The sequence below is a fragment of the Portunus trituberculatus genome, chromosome 40 (genome assembly GCF_017591435.1).
Source record: "Portunus trituberculatus isolate SZX2019 chromosome 40, ASM1759143v1, whole genome shotgun sequence".
NCBI classification, from domain to species: domain Eukaryota; kingdom Metazoa; phylum Arthropoda; class Malacostraca; order Decapoda; family Portunidae; genus Portunus; species Portunus trituberculatus.
The window spans coordinates 21,637,475-21,658,047 of record NC_059294.1 but is presented as its reverse complement, the minus strand read 5'-3'; the positions used below and the strand labels follow the sequence as shown (position 1 = coordinate 21,658,047).

Here is a 20,573-nt window from a genome sequence, read left to right as displayed (position 1 = left end):
CACACACGAATGCATGGACCAACCGAGAATATAAAGATATGATAGATGACACTATAAGAAGTCTAACGAGAGTCATTAAAGAAAGGAGAAAAGTGTTATTAGTAAGAGACTTCAACTGTAAAGAAGTGGACTGGGAAAATTATGAAAGTGGTATGGGGGAAGAAGCTTGAGGAGAAAGATTCCTAAACCTAATGATAGATAATATGATGGATCAAAAAGTAAAGGAAAACACAAAACTCAGAGGAAACGATGAGCTGGCGAGATTAGACCTGGTTTTTACAAGAGGTATACAAATGAATGATGATATAAGATATATAAGTGCCCATTGGGAAAGAGTGATCATGTAATATTAGAAATGGATATAGAAGAAAGAAAAGAAGATAGAGATGAATCATACAAAGGAGACCGATTAAATTACAGAAAGGCTGATATTGAGAATGTCAAGAACTATTTCAAATATGCTAACTGGGAAGAGATGGAAAACTCTGGGGGTGTGCAAGAGAAATATAACTTATTTTTGGAAATATACAAAACAGGAGTCAGGGAATATGTCCTGAAATATAGACCTAAAGAAGAAGGAAGAAAGATTGGTTTAACGCAAAGTGTGCCAGGGCAAAGGAAAAAAGAGATGGAGCATGGAATAGGTGGAGGAGAAATAGAAATGCAGTAAATAAGGTAAACTTCAAGATTGCAAGAAATGAATATGTTAAAGTGAGGAAGGAAGAGGAGAGGATCTATGAAAAGGACATAGTCGAAAGATGCAAGGAGCAACCAAAATTTTTTTACAGATTCATAAACGGAAAAATAAGACAAAAAGAAACAATAGAAAGGTTAAAAGAAGAAAATGGGATGGTGGAAGACCCAAAAAGTATGGCAGAACTGTTAAATAATAAGTTCCAGGAGGTCTTTACTAAGGAATCCAAATTTGAAAGACCTATACACAACATCATAAAATGCTCAATAGAAAATAGAACAGTACCAGTAGAATGGAAAAGAGTTGAGGTGGTTCCCATATATAAGAGTGGAAGGAAAGAAGAACCTCTAAATTACAGACTGGTATCATTAACTAATGTAATATGTAAGATGTGTGAAAGAGTAATAAAGAAATAATGGATCGAGTTCTTTGAAGACAACAAATTATTATCAAATAGCCAATTTGGCTTCTAAAAAGGTCGGTCATGTGTAACAAATTTATTGAGTTTCTACTCTAGAATAGTTGACAGGGTACAAGAGAGAGAGGGATGGGTTGATTGTATTTACTTGGATTTAAAAAGGCTTTGATAAAGTGCCACATGAAAGATTACTGTGGAAATTAGAGGAGAAGGGTGGCTTAAAAGGAAGCACATTGAGATGGATGGAAAATTATTTGAGGGTGAAGAGAAATAAGGACGGTAGTTAAAGATATTAAGTCCAAGTGTAGAGCAGTAGAAAGTGGAGTGCCGCAGGGGTCAGTAATAGCGCCAATACTTTTTCTCATTTATATAAACGACATACCAGAAAGAGTAAACAGCTACATAAATCTGTTTCTGGATGATGTAAAGCTGTGCAAAGTTATAAAGCAAAAAGAGGATTGTGAAATACTACAGGAAGACCTAAATAAGATCTGGGAATGGAGTAAAAAATGGGAGATGGAATTCAATGTGGACAAAAGCCATGTCATGGAAATGGGAAAGAGTGAAAGACAGCCAGTGGGAATCTATAAGATGGAAGATGGAGTAGAACTGGAGAAAGTAAAAAAGGAAAAGGATTTGGGAGTGACGATGGAAGAAAATAATCAACCAGTAAGCCATATTGATCAAATTTTCAGACATATAATTTACTAAGGAATATTGGAATAGCATTTAACTAGATGAACAAAGAAATGATGAAGAAATTGATAAGTACTATAATAAGACCCAGATTGGAATATGCAGGAGTAGTGTGGATCCCCCCATAAAAAGAAACACATAAGGAAATTGGAGAGACTACAAAAATGGCTACAAGAATGGCTCCAGAATTTGAAGGCATGACATATGAGGAGAGACTAAAGGCTATGGATCTACCAACCCTGGAACAGAGAAGAGAGAGGGATCTGATACAAGTTTATAAATTGATTAATGGAATGGATCAAGTGGATAATGAGAAACTGATCCTGAGAGAAGAATATGACATGAAGAAGCACAAGATCGCATAGTAAAAACTGAGGAAGGAAGATGTCTGAGAGATGTTAAAAATATAGTTTCCGCAAAGATGTGTTGAGACATGGAACAGTTTGAGTGAAGAAGTGGTGTCAGTAATGTGTGTGCATAGTTTTAAAGAAAAATTGGATAAGTGTAGATATGGAGACGGGGCCACACGAGCATAAAGCCCAGGCCCTGTAAAATTACAATTAGGTAAATACACACACACACACACACACACACACACACACACACACACACACACACACACACACGGGACATCGTCGATGGCGGATGTGGTCGCTGAGCTCCAGAGCAATCATCTCTAATTCTACAGTTACCATTGCCTAAGAGTAACCAAGGTGGGAAAGGAGCTGGTAATGTTTGTCCCGTCTCCATATAGTCATGTTAACTGTTGATTAGCAAAATAATGTCCAGGGAAGGTAAATATAAACTGTAGCCTGCGTTTGAGCCATCAGCTGGTTTGTTTACATCTGCGCAACATGGCGGCCGTGAACTCGAAAGATGAATCAGACTTCACAGGATTTCAAGGAATAATGGAGAAGAGCGCTTATGTGAAGAAAATTCTGGAGTTGGAAGGTAAAATTGAAAACTGTTTGAAAAGTATGGGGCCTGGAAACGAGTTATGACAATGTAATGAAAGAGTGTGCCGATATGAAGAAGGAAAATGAAGCACTGAAAGAGGAAGTTAAGCTAATTAAAGTGAATTGCGAAAAATGTGGAGAATCTCTAGGAAAAGTGATGGAGAAGCAGGCTGAATGGAAAAAAGTCAGGAAGTGGAAAGAAAGGAGGTAAATTACAAAGTTGCAAGTCTGGAAAAGGAAATCAAAGAGTCTGGGGAGAAAACTTTGGGCCTTGCTGAAATTATAGATCAACAGATCATAGAAGAGAAGATTGCTGAGAAAGTGGTGAAGGTTATTAAGTCAAATGAGACATTGGTGAGGGAAACTGTAGACAAAAAGAGATGTGTGGTGATATTTGGTGTGGAGGAGGATAAGACACCGAGTAAAATGGAGAGAGAGAAAACATAAAAAGGTGATAAATAATATCATTAATGTGGTGCAGGAGGAGGAAAAGACCTAGTACAAGAAATAGAGGACTTCCATAGAATTGGAAAGTTCACAAGAGAAGGTATGAGGCCAATAAGAATCAAACTTAAGTCACAAAAGGATGTAGATGAATTGGTGGAGAAGTCATGGAGGCTAGCCCAGCAGGAAACAACAAGGAAGATTTGGTTGAGAAGAGATCTCGGTGAAAAGGAAAGAGAAATGTTAAATGAGTTGAGAAAGGAGGCTTTGAAAAAAATGAAGAGAGGACAGAAGAGGAGAAGAAAGAGTTTTTCTGGAGAATCTTGGATATGAGACTGAGGAAGTGGTTCATAACCCAGAAAAGTACAGCAAGAAAGGACTAAAGAAACTTACATATGAGCGAATGTAATGTATTCCAACATAAATGGAGTGATATCGGGATTTTAGAACTCAACGATTACTTGAGGGACAAGAACCCAGATATTGTGGGTCTTACTGAAACAAAACTGAGAGAGGGAGAAGACCTGATGATGGTTGGAGAAGGGAAATATAATGTTTGGAAAAGAAATAGAGTAGGTAAGATGGGAGGAGGAGTGATGTTGCTGGTTAAAAAAGATATAAAGGTGGATCAAGTGAAAGAAGGTATGGGAAAGGCAGAAGTGCTAAAGATCAGAGCAGAAACTAATGAAGGAAAAAGAGGCACTACATAGTGGTGTACGTACCACCTAAGACAAATGCATGGTCAGTACAGGAATATGAAGAAATGATAAGTGATACAGGAACATGTCTGGAAGAAATGTTGGGTGGCTGTGAACGAACTATAATGATGGGAGATTTTAATTGTAAAGAGGTGTGTTGGGAGGACTGGTCAATGGAAGGATCAGAGACAACATGGGGAAATACACTATTGACACTGGCAATGGAAAATGTGTTAACTCAGTGGGTCAAAGAAGATACTAGGTTTGGAGGAGAGGGAGCATCGTCAAGACTGGACTTGGTCTTTAGTACAGAGCCAATGGTCATTGAGGAGATGAGGGTGGAGTGCCCTTTAGCAAAGAGTGATCATGCAGTTTTGGAGTTCAAGGTGATAGATGAAGAGAAATCTAGAAGAAATGAAGAATATAAAGTGGGAAGATGGAATTATGCCAAGACAGATTTTGGAAACCTAAAGAAATTCTTTCAAGAGACAAATTGGATGAAATTCAAGAGTGCTAAGGAGCAAATGAAAAGTGGAAGGAATTTATAAAAATATACAAAGAAGGTGAGAAAAATTTGTACCAATAAGACAACATAGAGAAGTTGGAAAGCAGGACTGGTTTAACGATAGATGTGAAAAGGCTAGAACAAGAAAAGAGGATGCATGGAAGAGGTGGAGAAGGAAAAGACGGATTAAGCAGTGGGAAAGTTACAAAAGAGCAAGAAATGAATATGTGTTGATTAGAAGAGAAGAAAGAAAGAAACAAGAAAAGGATATAATTGATAAATGTAAAGACCAACCAAGGCTTTTTACAGACATGTGAACAACAACATCAAAAATAGAGAAAGTATTGAAAGTTTAGAAGTAAATGGAGTATGCAGTGAAGATCCCAGGAAATGGCAGAGGCTATGAATGGATGCTTTCGGAAGGTATTCACAAAGGAGACTGCTTTTGACAAACCACTGGTAATGGAACAGAAAGGGATTATGAAGGAGTTTCAAGTAACTGTGGAGGAGATCAAGAATATGATGGGGAGTTTAGAAGTGAGAAAAGCTGTGGGACCTGATGGGGTATCAGGATGGATTTTAAGAGAATGCAGGAGCAACTGGCAGAAAAAGTTTGTGAAGTAATTGATGCCTCATTAAGGGAAGGTGTAGTGCCCCAAGACTGGAAAAGAGCTAACATTGTCCCAATCTATAAATCAGGTAACAAGAGAGACCCATTGAACTATAGACCAGTGTCACTTACAAGTGTGGTAGCTAAGATGTGTGAGAGGGTGGTGAAGAATAGATGGACAGACTTCTTGGAGAAAAATGACATACTTTGTGAGTGTCAATTTGGTTTTAGAAAAGGGCGTTCATGCACGACAAACCTGATATGTTACTATTCGAGGGTGATAGATGTAATACAGGAAAGAGATGGTTGGGCTGATGGAATATATCTGGATTTAAAAAAGGCCTTTGATAAGGTACCACACCGGAGACTGATCTGGAAACTTGAAATGGTAGGAGGAGTGCATGGCAGTTTACTAAAATGGATGGAAGACTTTTGGTAGGAAGAGAAATGAGAACAATAATTAAGGACAGACCATCAGAATGGGGCTTGGTGGAGAGTGGAGTTCCACAGGGATCAGTGTTGGCACCAGTAATGTTCGCGGTCTACATAAATGACATGGTGGATGGGGTGTCCAGTTATGTGAGCCTATTTGCAGACGATGCAAAATTGTTAAGAAAAGTGAGATGTGACAAAGATTGCGAACTACTCCAGGAAGACTTGGACAGAATATGGAAATGGAGCTGTACATGGCAAATGGAGTTCAACACGACAAAATGCAAGAAAATAGAGTTTGGCAAGAGTGAAAGAAGAATCAGGAGTATGTACAAGATAGGAAATGAAGACATAAAACCAGTCATGAAGAAAAAGACCTTGGGGTGACAATTACCAATGACCTATCGCCAGAGAGACATATAAACAAAATAATTGGAGAAGTATTGAACTTATTGAGGAACATAAGAGTGGCGTTCGTATATTTAGATGAAGAAATGATGAAGAAAATAATTACTGCAATGATAAGACCGAGGCTTGAATATGCAACAATACAGTGGGCTCGAACTTAAAGAAACACATAAGGAAACTAGAGAAAGTACAGAGGGCTGCAACAAAAATGGTGCCTGACTTAAGAGATTTGACTTATGAAGACAGACTGAAAAGAATGCAACTTCCGACCCTGGAAAACAGAAGAGAAAGGGGAGACCTGATAGCAATATACAGAGTGATGATTGGCATGGAAAAATGGATAGGGAAGATCTGTGTATGTGGAATGAAAGAATGTCGAGAGGGCATGGGAAAAACTAAAATGGCCACTTATAGGAGAGATGTGAAAAAATATAGCTTCCCTCATAGAAGGGTGGAAGCATGGAATAGTTTAGACGTGGAAGTGGTCAACGCAAGGAATATTCATGATTTTAAGAAAAAGCTGGACATTAATAGATATGGAGACGGGACAACACGAGCGTAGCTCTTTTCCCGTATGTTACAATTAGGTAAATACAATTAGGTAAATACACAAACACACACACACATAAGGTTAAATGTGTGACATAAAATGTTTTAACATTCCAGTATGATGATCACATGACATTTGATGACGAAACAATAGATATGCACTGCAAAATTATCTACAAACCACTCTGTTAGCCCCTTCCCCACTCTGAGCATGGCAGCTGACTGATGCACTCATACTATCCTTGACAATCCCAAATTTCTATTCATAATATTTCTAGACTGTATCAATTAGCTTTACCTTTAGATAATGTTTTGAAATATCAACAAGAAAACAATAAGTGGGGAAATAGATGTAAATACAGAACATTATTTACATAAATCTATCTAAATGACGGGTGACATGCAGGAACTCTTCAATGGCAAAAGTGAAGTTAAACATATGAGTCCTGCAAATGATATGTTTCAAAATTTTTCTGAAGGGTTATATAAAACTTGAGGCAATAATAACTGATGAGGTGAATCAATAATAGAAAATAAAAGTAAGGATGTGGGAAGGATATTACAAATATACCAGTCAGTATACCAGGAAAGACAAATAGCTACTAGAAGACTTCATCTTGCAGAAACTACAATTAAATATTGACCATTATCCACTACATGCACACAAATTTATGAAACAGTTGCATTAGAACTTTTGCTATACTATTTCATATTTCTCTCTAAACAAGAAATAATACTACAACAGGATCTGTTAGAGTTCACAACTGTAACATTTCATGGCAGATAGGTTGGCTGCTAAATATAACAACTTACAAACACCTATTTATGAATAGAGAATAAATCATCATTGTCAATTAATGTAAAGTTACAGCTTGCTATTCATTTGGCTATGATACACTACTAAGCCTCTATATAAGTCATACTTGTTTTTCTGTTACTTTTTTTTTATGTAAAGGATAGTATGCATTGCAACTTTTTTTTTTGCTTTATCTGTCTATTTATTTCTTATTTTTTGTAGGATTAAAGCAATGCTGTATAGTACAGCAGTAGTGCATCAGAATATAATTATACCACCAGTATTTCTAATATGGTCTCACAAAATGTCATTGGATATTGAGAATGCTAAAAATGGGGATGAATATGATAGTACATAAATGCCTTTAAAAAAAAAAATCTTAAGTAGATATACAATTATATAAATATTTCTTAAATAATCAATCAAGCAAAATTTGAGTTACTGAGTACAAGCATTCATATTCTGTAAATAAATTGCCACAGTGTGAAATCAACACTGTTTACACTGTTTGACTGGTGATCCAGTCAAGTGAGGTTACTTTTTTATCTAGTACATGTCAATGTGTTACCATTCAATGCTTGCCTTCCCCATCAGCCCGCACCTCTGTGCAGTGACTTTCGTCAATTACTACAAATAACAGAAAAAAAAAAAAAAAAAAAAAAAAAAAAAACATGTCACTACATGTGAAATTAACAAAGGTTGAACCTTGTCATAGTTTTAAGGCAGCATCACATGTAACCTCTTTTTATTTTGTTTAACATGGCTTCTAAGTTATTCATAAGATATGAAAAAAAGTCAAGAGGTGTATTTCAGTATTTCACATGATAATTACTTGCTATTGAAAATAATTTTTGTCTTTGTACTCCTTGTTACTACAAACAACAAGGAATAACATTATAATCTATTACAGGTTCTGTGATTGATAAGAACATATACTTACAAACATGAAAGACAATTCACATTGCACATTTGACTATTCTTATTAACTTTCTGTTCATCAGCACTCTGCCTTGAAAGATTATTTTGATCACAGACTCCAATCTGTTTAACTATCGACAGCATTGCAAGCATTAGCAAGGTGTGTCCTACTTGCTTACAGTTAAAGACAAAACAACAGCAAAAAAACTTATATTGTAGCACTTGTTGGTAAAGATAATATGAGAGTAAACCATCTAATATATGACTGAAAACTTTTCATTGATGAATCTATGATTTTTAACCTGTTCTTATTACAGTTATCTACTATATAATTCAACATATGGGCCCAGGTTATACTACTGTACCATGTTGAGTGTCTGTACATAAATTTTGACTTGCACTGCAGAGCAATGGCAGCACAACCAAACCTTTCCATATATCTTTTTAATAACTTCAGGTACTCACAGAATCTCTCTCTCTCTCTCTCTCTCTCTCTCTCTCTCTCTCTCTCTCTCTCTCTCCAGTGCTCATGCCATCAACAATAGCCATTAAATGTCGCACTTCTAATGGCACATTTTATAGCTTTAATATCCAGCATTTTTCACTAAAAATCAAGAGCTATCATAACTTTTACACATCCTATACATGATACATTTCAAGGTCCCTGATATCTGCATCAAGTATATAAAAGGATTAATTTCTATTGATGGCAATCCAGTATGAAGTCATAAATGTCCTAATACCTGTCTCAATCATTTGAAAAAATATCAAAGCTCTCTTCCAATTCATTTCTTTGTAATACCTTGAATATCAACATGTATGTATGCTTATAAAAATGTGTATAAGATATTTCAATATGTATTATTTTATGGAGTGATAAATCTGAGATAATTTGTTTTACAACTAAAAATCATACCTGTAAACAGAGATGAGCCAATCAATTTGCTGCCTTGAAAGATAATCTACAAATTATGCCCAACACATTTTAAAGTTGGATGCAATGTTGCTATTAATGTACAAAGGTGGGAGATTTAAAGAACTTGAAAACAAAATCAGGTAACTAATAATAATTGTAAAACAACAACAAAAAGTATTACTGGTGCAGTGTTGCAACATCAAAATTGTCCAATACAAGTGCCTGCTTCATTATTATTGATTTAAGTAACCCCATTTCCATAGCAAACTACAAGACAGAGGGAAGAGGATGCAGGACATAGCGAAGTTTCAGTTGCAGAACAAAACAGCCACTTCTATCCATCCTAAATGTATTCTACAAAATGTTATGTATCAACCTCAAATATTGTCACTAAATATGCAACTGATTTCCAAAGTCTTCAATTCCACCCCTTCCACTTCACAGTCATTTGATATAATGAATTCTTCTACTCTTCTCACAGCTACAGCTATTTCAAGAAAGGTGGTTTCTACTTTTCTTCTTTAAGATAGGTCTCTATTAAGTGTCCATACATCATCAAAATCTAATACATAGTATAGGTAACAAGTTCTGAAGATTTTTAATATCATCAATGAATCTGCTTTCAACTTTATTTCCAAGCAAACTCATTATCTGGACTGATTGCATTCAATCTGTTAGTCTTTGAACATTAAATAGGTAGTTCAATTTCAGCATTTTTGTTCCTAGAAATTTTAACAACACAATATAGACTTCAATATCATTTCACTCCTTGATCAGAGAGTTACCTAAGTACAACTCACAAACAGATTTTATCTTTATCTTCCCAATTGATAGTCTACTTTCTTAAAGCTAAAGAGAATCTTGTTGTAGACACAAAAAAAGGCTGCAAACTCAAAGCCTAATGTAAAATTGATCTTCACACTCACTCATAACTAATTTCTCATATGGGATGGACCAAACAAAACACCACACACTTGTGCATGCATCATTTGCATGATGGGACTAAGAAAGTGAATAATGTGTATATGATTATGTGATGTTTTATCTGTGCCACTCTGTGTAGGACTGCTGGACTGGTAGACAGATAGAATATGAGGAAAGAAATTTTTGCTAAAAAGCTGAGCAACAAAGGAAGAAGAAAGATTCAATACTGCTTAACAGATGGGCAATGGGGTCACTTATTCTATAGCACTGCATTTTTATCAAATGTAAAGTATCAAGAAAACAATATAATTGACTAAAATTGTGTAAAAAATAATATATAAGCATCAAAGGAATTATATGATTCACTTCATGCATTGAAAATTTGCCTTGTGTAAACTGTAAAAAAAAAAAAAAAAAAAAAAAAAAAAAAAAAAGGACGACAAAACACTGAGTACATAATGTGACTGACTGAGCACACTGAAGTGGTGGTGTGTGGGTGATGCCAGCACTGTGGGGCGGACACAGTGGGCACACACAGGCATGGCAGATGGTGGAAGGTTGACAGACACTAGAGCTCAAGCAGAACAGCCATAACTTAACAAAACTAACTTAACTTTATGAAACTTAAGTAATGAAAAGCATTTGCCACCTCATTTCTGAATCCACAACAGACTATAATAACTGAATACTGAAGGATATTATTTCCTTTCAATTAAGTGTCATTCTATAAGCATGTAAGTTTAAATGAGATGACAGTGTCTGATGGGTAAATGAATTCACTAGTTCATAATAGTTTCTAACTGATGACTACTTATGTAAATACCATAATTTCAATGGAAAAATAATAAAATGATACATAGTTCAGTCAAAAGCCTTTTCTGTGTGTTAATGTCTCTTTATCCCCGAAAATTAATCTCTCAGGACTTAGTACATGAAAGTATTTTACATGGGAAAAAAAAAAAAAAAATATATATATATATATATATATATATATATATATATATATATATATATATATATATATATATATAAAAAAAAATATATATATATATATATATATATATATATATATATATATATATATATATATATATATATATATATATATATATATATATATATATATATATATATATATATATATATATATATATATATATATATATATATATATATATATATATATATATATATATATATATATATATATATATATATATATATATATATATATATATATATATATATATATATATGCTGCAGTGTCATCACATCACCACTTGGCTGTTGCACACATCTATAATGAATGATTTAGATATAATATTTCTTTTTGTGTATGGTATCCAATAATTTAAGATATCAATCATTGGAAATAATTATTTTCTTTAATCAAATTTGGTCAAAGCATCAAGAGATAAGTAGCTGACTTGGAGAATATATCATGCTGATAAAAGGAATTTGACTGCATTGATTCTGCTTCAGATCTTTGCATAATTAATGAAGATGGTATAATTTCATGTATTTGGAAATTACTAATAATTTTGTTAGTATCAGTGACCCATCAGACTGAGCAACACAAAAAGCAGGCACACTTACTCGGGAGTGCTTGATTTTGTTCAGAGTCTTGGTTACCTGGACCCCTGGTTTGGCTTGAAGGTGTTTCGATGTCTGTTTGATCAGAGCACAGAAGAGCTCTGACTGCAGTTCTGGGTACGTGAGGCACTGCTGGAGAGCATTCTGACACAGAACCACATGATAGTCTATACCTGATGAGTCCATCAAGACTGATGTGTAAAGTTGGCAGGCCTGCAATAAGGCGTGAAATAAAGAGAGAAAAAAAGTAATTAATTACAAAATATGAGAGATACAATTATTATGAACAGGGCTGGTGAAAAGGTGTACAGTACAAACAATGTGACACAGAGAAAATATAATAATATACTGCTTTGAATTTTATCAGGAAAGAAAACAAAATGGAAGTGTTGAGATTTAGGTAAGCTTCATTTGACCAGATGCATTCAGCATATTTACATCATCATGGAAGACATATGAGACAGGAAAAAAGATTACTCTGAATGACAATAAAAAGTCTAATGCAGTAATCTGATGTATGGGAAACCATCTACATACTAAGGTGCCATCTTTTGTGAAGAGTCAAATCAATTTTAAATTATGACCTGATCTGCTGATTGAATCTGATATGGGAAAAGGTTTTCAAGCTGTCAAGATTGTCACCATTTATGCATTAAAAATTGCTCCCAATTAATTTTTTTATCATGTGCAACGATTTCTCTTGCATGTAATGCTCTTCTGACACTGTCCATCAACTCTATTTTTATCCTTCACCTCTTTTTTTAATATAAGAGGAGAAAACTGACCAAAAGCAATATAAAAGATTAAACAAAAAAGCCCACTTAGATGCCAGTCCCTGAAGAGGGCAGAGATAGTTAGCCAAAAAAAGTGGGTAATTAGGAGATTAGGTCATAGACAGATAGAAATACAGAAGCAGGTAGGGAGTTCTAGAGCTTACCACAGAAAGAGATTAATGAATGAGAGTGATTAAGTCTTGTGTTAGAGTGGTGGACAAAAAGAAGAAAGAGGAGGTGAGAAAAAGAAGAAAGTCTCATGCAGCAAGGCTGCAGGAGGACAGGAAGCATTCATTTAGTAAGATCAGAAGAGCAGTTAGTATGAAAATAGCAATAGAAAAGAGCAAGAGGTGCAACACTGAAGTGGTGAGAAAGAGGCTGAAGACAGTTAGTCAGAGGAAAGTAACTGATAAGACAAAAAGCTTTTAATTCCACAAAATCTAATAAAACAGTAAGAGTGGAAGCCTTTCCCTCATACATGTGAAGAATACTTTACACATGGGTAGATAAGGCATAGAGTGAGCAGTCAGTGGGGGGGAGGGGGGAGAAAAACTGGCAGAGCCAACTCAGAACACCTAGCTTCATAAAGCTGTTTTAGCTAAAAAAAAAAAAAAAAAAAAAAAAAAAAAATGGTGGGGTTTCAATCTTAGATTATAAGTAAAGGATAGACCAAGGATATTCAGTGTAAAAAGAGAGTGATAGTTGAGTGTCATTGAAGAAAAGCGGATAGTTGTCTGGAAGGTTGTGCTGAGTTAATAGATGTAGGAACTGAGTTTTTGAGGCATTGAACACTACTAAGTTTTATCTGTCCAAAATCATAAATTTTAGAGGTCAAAAGTCAGGTGTTCTGTGGTGTCCCTACATAATCTGTTAACATCCTGAAGGGTTGGTTGTCTCTAAAAAGACATAGAAAAGCATAAGGTGGTATCATCAATGTAGGAGTGGATAGAACAAGAAGTTTGGTTTAGACCACTGATGAAAAATAGGAAGAGAGTGGATGACAAAACAGAACCCAGAGGAACACCACTGTTAACAGATTTATAACAACAATAGAATAGGCATGGAGGAAACTTGAGATAAAGTTGCAGAGAGAAGAATGTAAGCTGTAGGAGGGTAATTTGGAGATCAAAGCTTTGTGCCAAATTCTATCAAAAGCTTTTGATATGTCTAAGATTTCACCAAAATTTCTAAAAGAGGATAGCCAAGACTCAATAAGGAAAGACCTTGATGGAAGCTATACTGGTGATCAGACAGATTAAAAGTTTTAGATAAGCAAGTTGGTAGTTTGAGAGATTACAATGGTCATCCTTTTTAGAAACAGGCTGCATGTAGGCAGACTTCCAGCAAGAATGTTGGCATTATACCATTTTAAAAGATGTTTTCATCAATTATATATTTTTTTTATATCTACTCATACTGACCTTAAATAGTTTTATAGCTTCAGCCTGAAGTTGTGAGGATGGAAGTGAGGTAAGAGGGGATGTGATGGGATCTTTACTGTGCAGCAACAGTGGGTGTCGCCACAAAACACAGTCTGTTAAAATAAAAATGGTCAATTTAATTATTTTGTAAATAATTGACCATACAGTTTCAATGGATTATAAATTAACAAACAAATGCATACACAATATATATAATGTGTGTGTGTGTGTGTGTGTGTGTGTGTGTGTGTGTGTGTGTGTGTGTGTATTCACCTAGTTCACCTAGTTGTAATTTTACAAGGCCTGGATATCATACTCGTGTGGCCCCGTCTCCATATCTACACACATCCAACTTTCCTTTAAAACTATGCACACTCCTCGCTGACACCACCTCCTCACTCAAACCATTCCACACCTCCACACATCTTTGTGGGAAACTATATTTCTTCACATCCTTCAAGCATATTCCCTTGGCTATCTTTTTACTATGCGATCTCGTAGTTCTATTTAAATTTCCTCTCTCAACATCATTTGTTCATTATCCACTTCATCCAAACCGTTCAACAGTTTATAAACCTGTATTAAATCTCCTCTTTCTCTTCTTTGTTCCAAGGTAAGCAAATTCATTTCTTTTAATCTCTCCTCATAGGTCATTTCTGCCAATTCCGGAACCATTTTTGTTGCCATTCTCTGCAATCTCTCCAACTTCCTTATATGCTTCTTTTTATAAGGGGACCAAACCACCCCAGCATATTCCAATCTTGGTCTAATTACCGTACTAATTAATTTCTTCATCATATCTTTATCCATATAATGAAAGGCTAATCCAATATTTCTAATCAAATTATATGTTTCTCCAAACATCTTGTCAATATGAGCCTCAAACTGTCCATGGTCTTGTATTACCACTCCCAAATCCTTTTCCTTTTCCAACACTACTCCTTCACCCATCTTGTATGACCCTCTTGGCCGTCTTCCACTCTTCCCCATCTCCATTACATGACTTTTGCTCAGATTAAATTCCATCTCCCACCTCTTGCTCCACTCCCAAATCCTATCCAGATCTGCCTGTAAAATTTCACAATCTTCTTCACTCTTCACATACCTACACAACTTCGCATCATCCGCAAACAAATTAATATAACTGTTTACTCCCTCTGGCATATCATTAATATAAACAAGGAAAAGTATTGGTGCCAGCACTGAACCTTGTGGGACTCCACTCTCCACCACCAACCAGTCTGACTTTGCATCCCTTATTACCGTTCTCATCTCCCTCCAACACCTCCGATCACTATTATGCACACTCCACCAGGCTACGTTCACTCTTTACACTCGTTCACTTGCTCTGGTTACCCTTTTGTACTAGTGATGGTTCTCACTCCGAGTACATTGTTTAGCGTGTGTGTTTCACTGTTTGATCTGCTGCAGTCTCTGACGAGATGGCCAGACGTTACCCTACGGAATGAGCTCAGAGCTCATTATTTCCGATCTTCGGATAGGCCTGAGACCAGGCACACACCACACACCAGGACAACAAGGTCACAACTCCTCGATTTACATCCCGTACCTACTCACTGCTAGGTGAACAAGGGCTACACGTGAAAGGAGACACACCCAAATATCTCCACCCAGCTGGGGAATCGAACCCCGGTCCTCTGGCTTGTGAAGCCAGCGCTCTAACCACTGAGCTACCGGGTGTGTGTGTGTGTGTGTGTTTACCTAGTTGTATTTACCTAGTTGTAGTTTTACAATCCATCCCTCTCTCTCTTGTACTCTATCAACTATTCACGAGTAGAAACTCTGTTAATTTGTTCCACACGACCGATTTTTTCTAAAACCAAATTGGCAATTTGATAATAATTTGTTGTCTTCAAGAAACTTGATCCATTGTTTCTTTATTACTCTTTCACATATCTTGCATATTATACTAGTTAGTGATACTTGTCTGTAATTTAAAGATTCTTCCTTCCTTCCTTTCTTATATATATATATATATATATATATATATATATATATATATATATATATATATATATATATATATATATATATATATATATATATATGTGTAATTCACTGTTTGATCTGCTCCATTCTCTGAGCATTTTATGATGTATATAGACAGCCAGTTCTTCCTTACATTCTTTTGATATTTCTGAGACGAGCTCAGAGCTCATTGTTTCTGATCTTGCAGTCTCTGACGAGACAGATACGGCCTCAGAGATTGTTTCTGATCCAGGCCTGAGACCAGGCACACACCACACACCGGGACAACAAGGTCACAACTCCTCGATTTACATCCCGTACCTACTCACTGCTAGGTGAACAGGGGCTACACGTGAAAGGAGACACACCCAAATACCTCCACCCGGCCAGGGAATCGAACCCCGGTCATCTGGCTTATGAAGCCAGTGCTCTAACCACTGAGCTACCGGGCCCTGTGTATTCACCTAGTTGTAATTTTACAGGGCCTGGGTATCATACTCGTGTGGCCCCGTCTCCATATCTACACACATCCAACTTTCCTTTAAAACTATGCACACGCCTCGCTGACACCACCTCCTCACTCAAACCATTCCACACCTCCACACATCTTTGTGGGAAACTATATTTCTTCACATCCTTCAAGCATATTCCCTTGGCTATCTTTTTACTATGCGATCTCGTAGCTCTATTTAAGTTTTCCTCTCTCAACATCATTTGCTCATTATCCACTTCATCCAGTCCGTTCAACAGTTTATAAACCTGTATTAAATCTCCTCTTTCTCTTCTTTGTTCCAAGGTAAGCAAATTCATTTCTTTTAATCTCTCCTCATAGGTCATTCCTGCAAATTCCGGAACCATTTTTGTTGCCATTCTCTGCAATCTCTCCAACTTCCTTATATGCTTCTTTTTATAAGGGGACCAAACCATTCCAGCATATTCCAATCTTGGTCTAATTACCATACTAATTAATTTCCTCATCATATCTTTATCCATATAATGAAAGGCCAATCCAATATTTCTTATCAAATTATACGTTTCTCCAAACATCTTATCAATATGAGCCTCAAACTGCCCATGGTCTTGTATTATCGCTCCCAAATCCTTTTCCTTTTTCACCTTTTTCAACACTACTTCTTCACCCATCTTATATGACCCTCTTGGTCGTCTTCCACTCTTCCCCATCTCCATCACATGACTTTTGCTCAGATTAAATTCCATTTCCACCTCTTGCTCCACTCCCAAATCTTATCCAGATCTGCCTGTAAAATTTCACAATCTTCTTCACTCTTCACACACCTACACAACTTCGCATCATCCGCAAACAAATTAATATAACTGTTTACTCCCTCTGGCATGTCATTAATATATACAAGGAAAAGTATTGGTGCCAGCACTGAACCTTGTGGGACTCCACTCTCCACCACCAACCAGTCCGACTTTGCATCCCTTATTACCGTTCTCATCTCCCTCCATCTCAAGTAGTTTTCCATCCACTTTAACACTTTTCCTTTCAGTCCTCCATAAATCTCTAATTTCCATAGCAGTCTCATGTGAGGTACCTTGTCAAAAGCTTTCTTTAAATCCAAATATACACAGTCCATCCATCCTCTCTCTCTTGTATTTTGTCAACCACTCTTGAATAAAAGCTCAGTAGATTTGTTACACATGACCTCCCTTTCCTAAAGCCAAATTGATGATCCGATAATAACTTATGATCCTCCAGGAACCGTATCCAATATTTCTTTATCACCCTCTCACAAATCTTACCGACCACACTTGTTAGAGACACAGGTCTATAGTTAAGAGGCTCTTCCTTACTGCCTCCTTATAAATGGGCACCACTTCAGCTCTTTTCCACTCTACTGGTACTTCCCTGTTTCTAATGAGCACCTTATAATATCATATAATGGATCAATCAATTCTTCTCTACACTCCTTCAATAATTTTCCTGAAACTTCATCTGGTCCCATCGCTTTATCATCTTTAAGTTCCTCCAACATTTTATATAACTCCTTTTAGGTATCTTAATGTCATCCATGTGCACATTTCCTTGTACATTCTGAGGCTTTACAAACATTGTTTCTTTAGTAAATACTTGCTGAAACCTATTATTTAGCAATTCCGCTATATTCTTAGGGTCATCTACTATCCCTTGCTCTCCTTTTAATCTTTCAATGGACTCTCTCTTTTAAGTTTACCATTTATGAACCTGTAAAACAATTTTGGATGTTCCTTACTCTTGTCTACAATATCTTTTTCAAATTTTCTTTCTTCCTCCTCCTTACCCTCACATACTCATTTCTCGCCACTCTATAATTCTCCTTATTTAGTATATTCCTGCTCTTTTCCATCTTTTCCAAGCCACATCTCTCTTTTCTTTAGCCTTAACACAAGTTGCATTAAACCAATCCTTTCTTCCTTCCTCTCTCGGTTTATACTTTGGTACAAATTTCATAACTCCTTCTTTATAATATTTCATAAAAATCTCATATTTTTTGCACTTCTCTGATTTGTAACATCTCCTCCCAATCTAATTTTCTGAAATAATTTTTCAAACTTTCTGTGTCCATCTTTCTATAATTCAATCTACCACTCCTGTATGTCTCGTCTTTCCTTTGCTGTGTTGTTGCTATCTGCATTTCCATAACCACATGATCACTCTTTCCCAAAGGACATTTGTATTGTATATCTCCACATAGGTACACTTCTCTTGTTAACACCAAATCCAGTCTAGCCGGTTCATCATCTCCTCTATATCTAGTATTTTCCTTCACCCTCTGTTCCATCATATTTTCCATCATTAGATTAAGAAATCTCTCTCCTCATGCTTCCTCTCCAACACCACTTACTAGATTTTCCCAATCCACCTCCTTACAATTAAAATCTCCTACTAGTATCACCTTTCTTTTCCAGATAATACACTTTCCAAACTCTGTAAAGTATCCTTGATCATATTGTCGTATTCCTTAATGTCCAAGAATTTGTTTTAGGAGGTACATAGGTCACCATGATTATTAATTCTTTTCCATCACTTTTTATTCTTATGCTTATCACTTCTGCGTTGTTCTTCCCATACCAAACCTTATCCACATTTATTTATTTCTTCGTCATAATCATAACTCCTCCTCCACCTTTACTCTCTCTATCCTTTCTCCATATATTATATTTATTATCCAAATTTACCTTTGTTTTTTCATGTAATTTTGTCTCAGTCAAACACACTATATCAGGCTTCTCCACCATCATATAGTCTTGCAATTCCAATCTACTTGACAGTATCCCATCTATATTAGTACACATTACAGTCCACCCAATGCTCCCTCTAGGGGTTCCTCCGCATTCCTTCTTTCTACATACCACTATAACTCTCCAAAAAAACTTTTCTCTTTCTTCTTCAGACCGTTCATCATTTTTCCTTCTCGCCTCTTCCAACAATTCCTTATATCTTCTCCTCTCTTCCTCATTTCTATTTTTCTTATGAACACCTCTTTACAACCTTCTATCTCTCTTAACTTTGATGTTCTATATAGGATATCCTCCACAGATTGTTGTGACTTCAGTACTACTTTAATCGGTCTGCTCACTCCCTCCTTATACGGACCCAGTCTATGGATCTCTTCCACTTCTTCTTGTAGGTCTTTTTTTCATCATCATTTAGATTTTTGAACAGATCTCTTACCGTTTTCAATTCTTCCTTAATTCTCTTAGGCTTATATGTTATATTTTGTTCTTTCATCCCAAATATTAACACGCTCTTCTTCTTTTCTGCTATTTCTCTTATCAATGTTTCCTTATTCTTCATAACATTAACCATTTCCTTGGACCTTTCTTTTTTGTCCTCCTTCAACTGATCTTTAATTATTTCTTGTAATCCCACCATCTCTGCTTCCCTTGACTCAGTCCATTGTGTTTTCTTCAATTCCCATTCCCTCTCAAACCTTTCATTCTGCTCACTGATCATTTCCTTAAAGTTGTCTTTCTCCTTTACTATTTTCTCCATTTTCTCCTCCAATCATCTCTTGTACTTTTCAACCTCCACTCTCAAGTGTGCATTCTCATCCACCAATCGTTTTTCATTTTCCTCCAGTCTCCTAACTCTTTCCTTCAAAGCCTTGCGGAATTCTCTATCCTGCTCCTCCTCACTCTTCTGAACTTTTAATTCCTTCAACAACTACTCAAATCTCTTTTCCAACATCACCTTGCATCGTTGCTCCCATTGAAGATGGGCTCATGTTTTGGCTGGCCACTTTCGGTTTCGCTCCCTGAGCCTCATCGACATATTTTGAATTTGGTAACTTGTTTCTTATTGGTCTATCCATTTTAATAAAATGCCTTTAAAACTTGTCAAACTGTCTTAAAATGTTCTCAAAACTTACCAAATTGTGTTGAAATACCTTTAAAACCTGTCAAACTGTCTTAAAATGTCTTCAAAACATGCTAAACCATGTCAAAATGCCTTTAAAACATGTCAAACTGTTCTAAAATATTCTCAAAACATGCCAAATTTTGTTAAAATGCCTTTAAAACATGTCAAACTGACTTAAATGTCTTAAAACAAGCCAAACAGTTAAAATACCTTTGAAACATGTCAAACTGTCTTAAAATCTTTTCAAAACACGCCAAACTGTGTTGAAATGACTTAAAAACATATGAAACTGTCTTAAAATGTTCCTAAAACACACCAAACTGTGTTGAAATGCCTTTAAAACATGTCAAACTGTCTGCAAATGTCCTTAAAGCAAGCCAAACTGTGTTAAAATTGAACACTAAGGAACAAACTGTCTACAACTGTAAAGCTATCAAAAGCTGTCCAATTGTAGAAGGAAAATAAGG

General features: G+C 36.0%; 1 protein-coding gene across 1 annotated transcript in view; it reads right to left on the bottom strand.

The window, feature by feature from the left end:
* The window catches only part of LOC123516335 (uncharacterized protein CG43867-like), a 769,337-nt gene that overhangs the window by 19,351 nt on the left and 729,413 nt on the right, over positions 1–20,573 (bottom strand). The window contains 2 exon segments of the mRNA XM_045275612.1: positions 11,561–11,770; positions 13,752–13,864. Of these exon segments, the coding sequence (XP_045131547.1) occupies positions 11,561–11,770; positions 13,752–13,864 (323 nt within the window).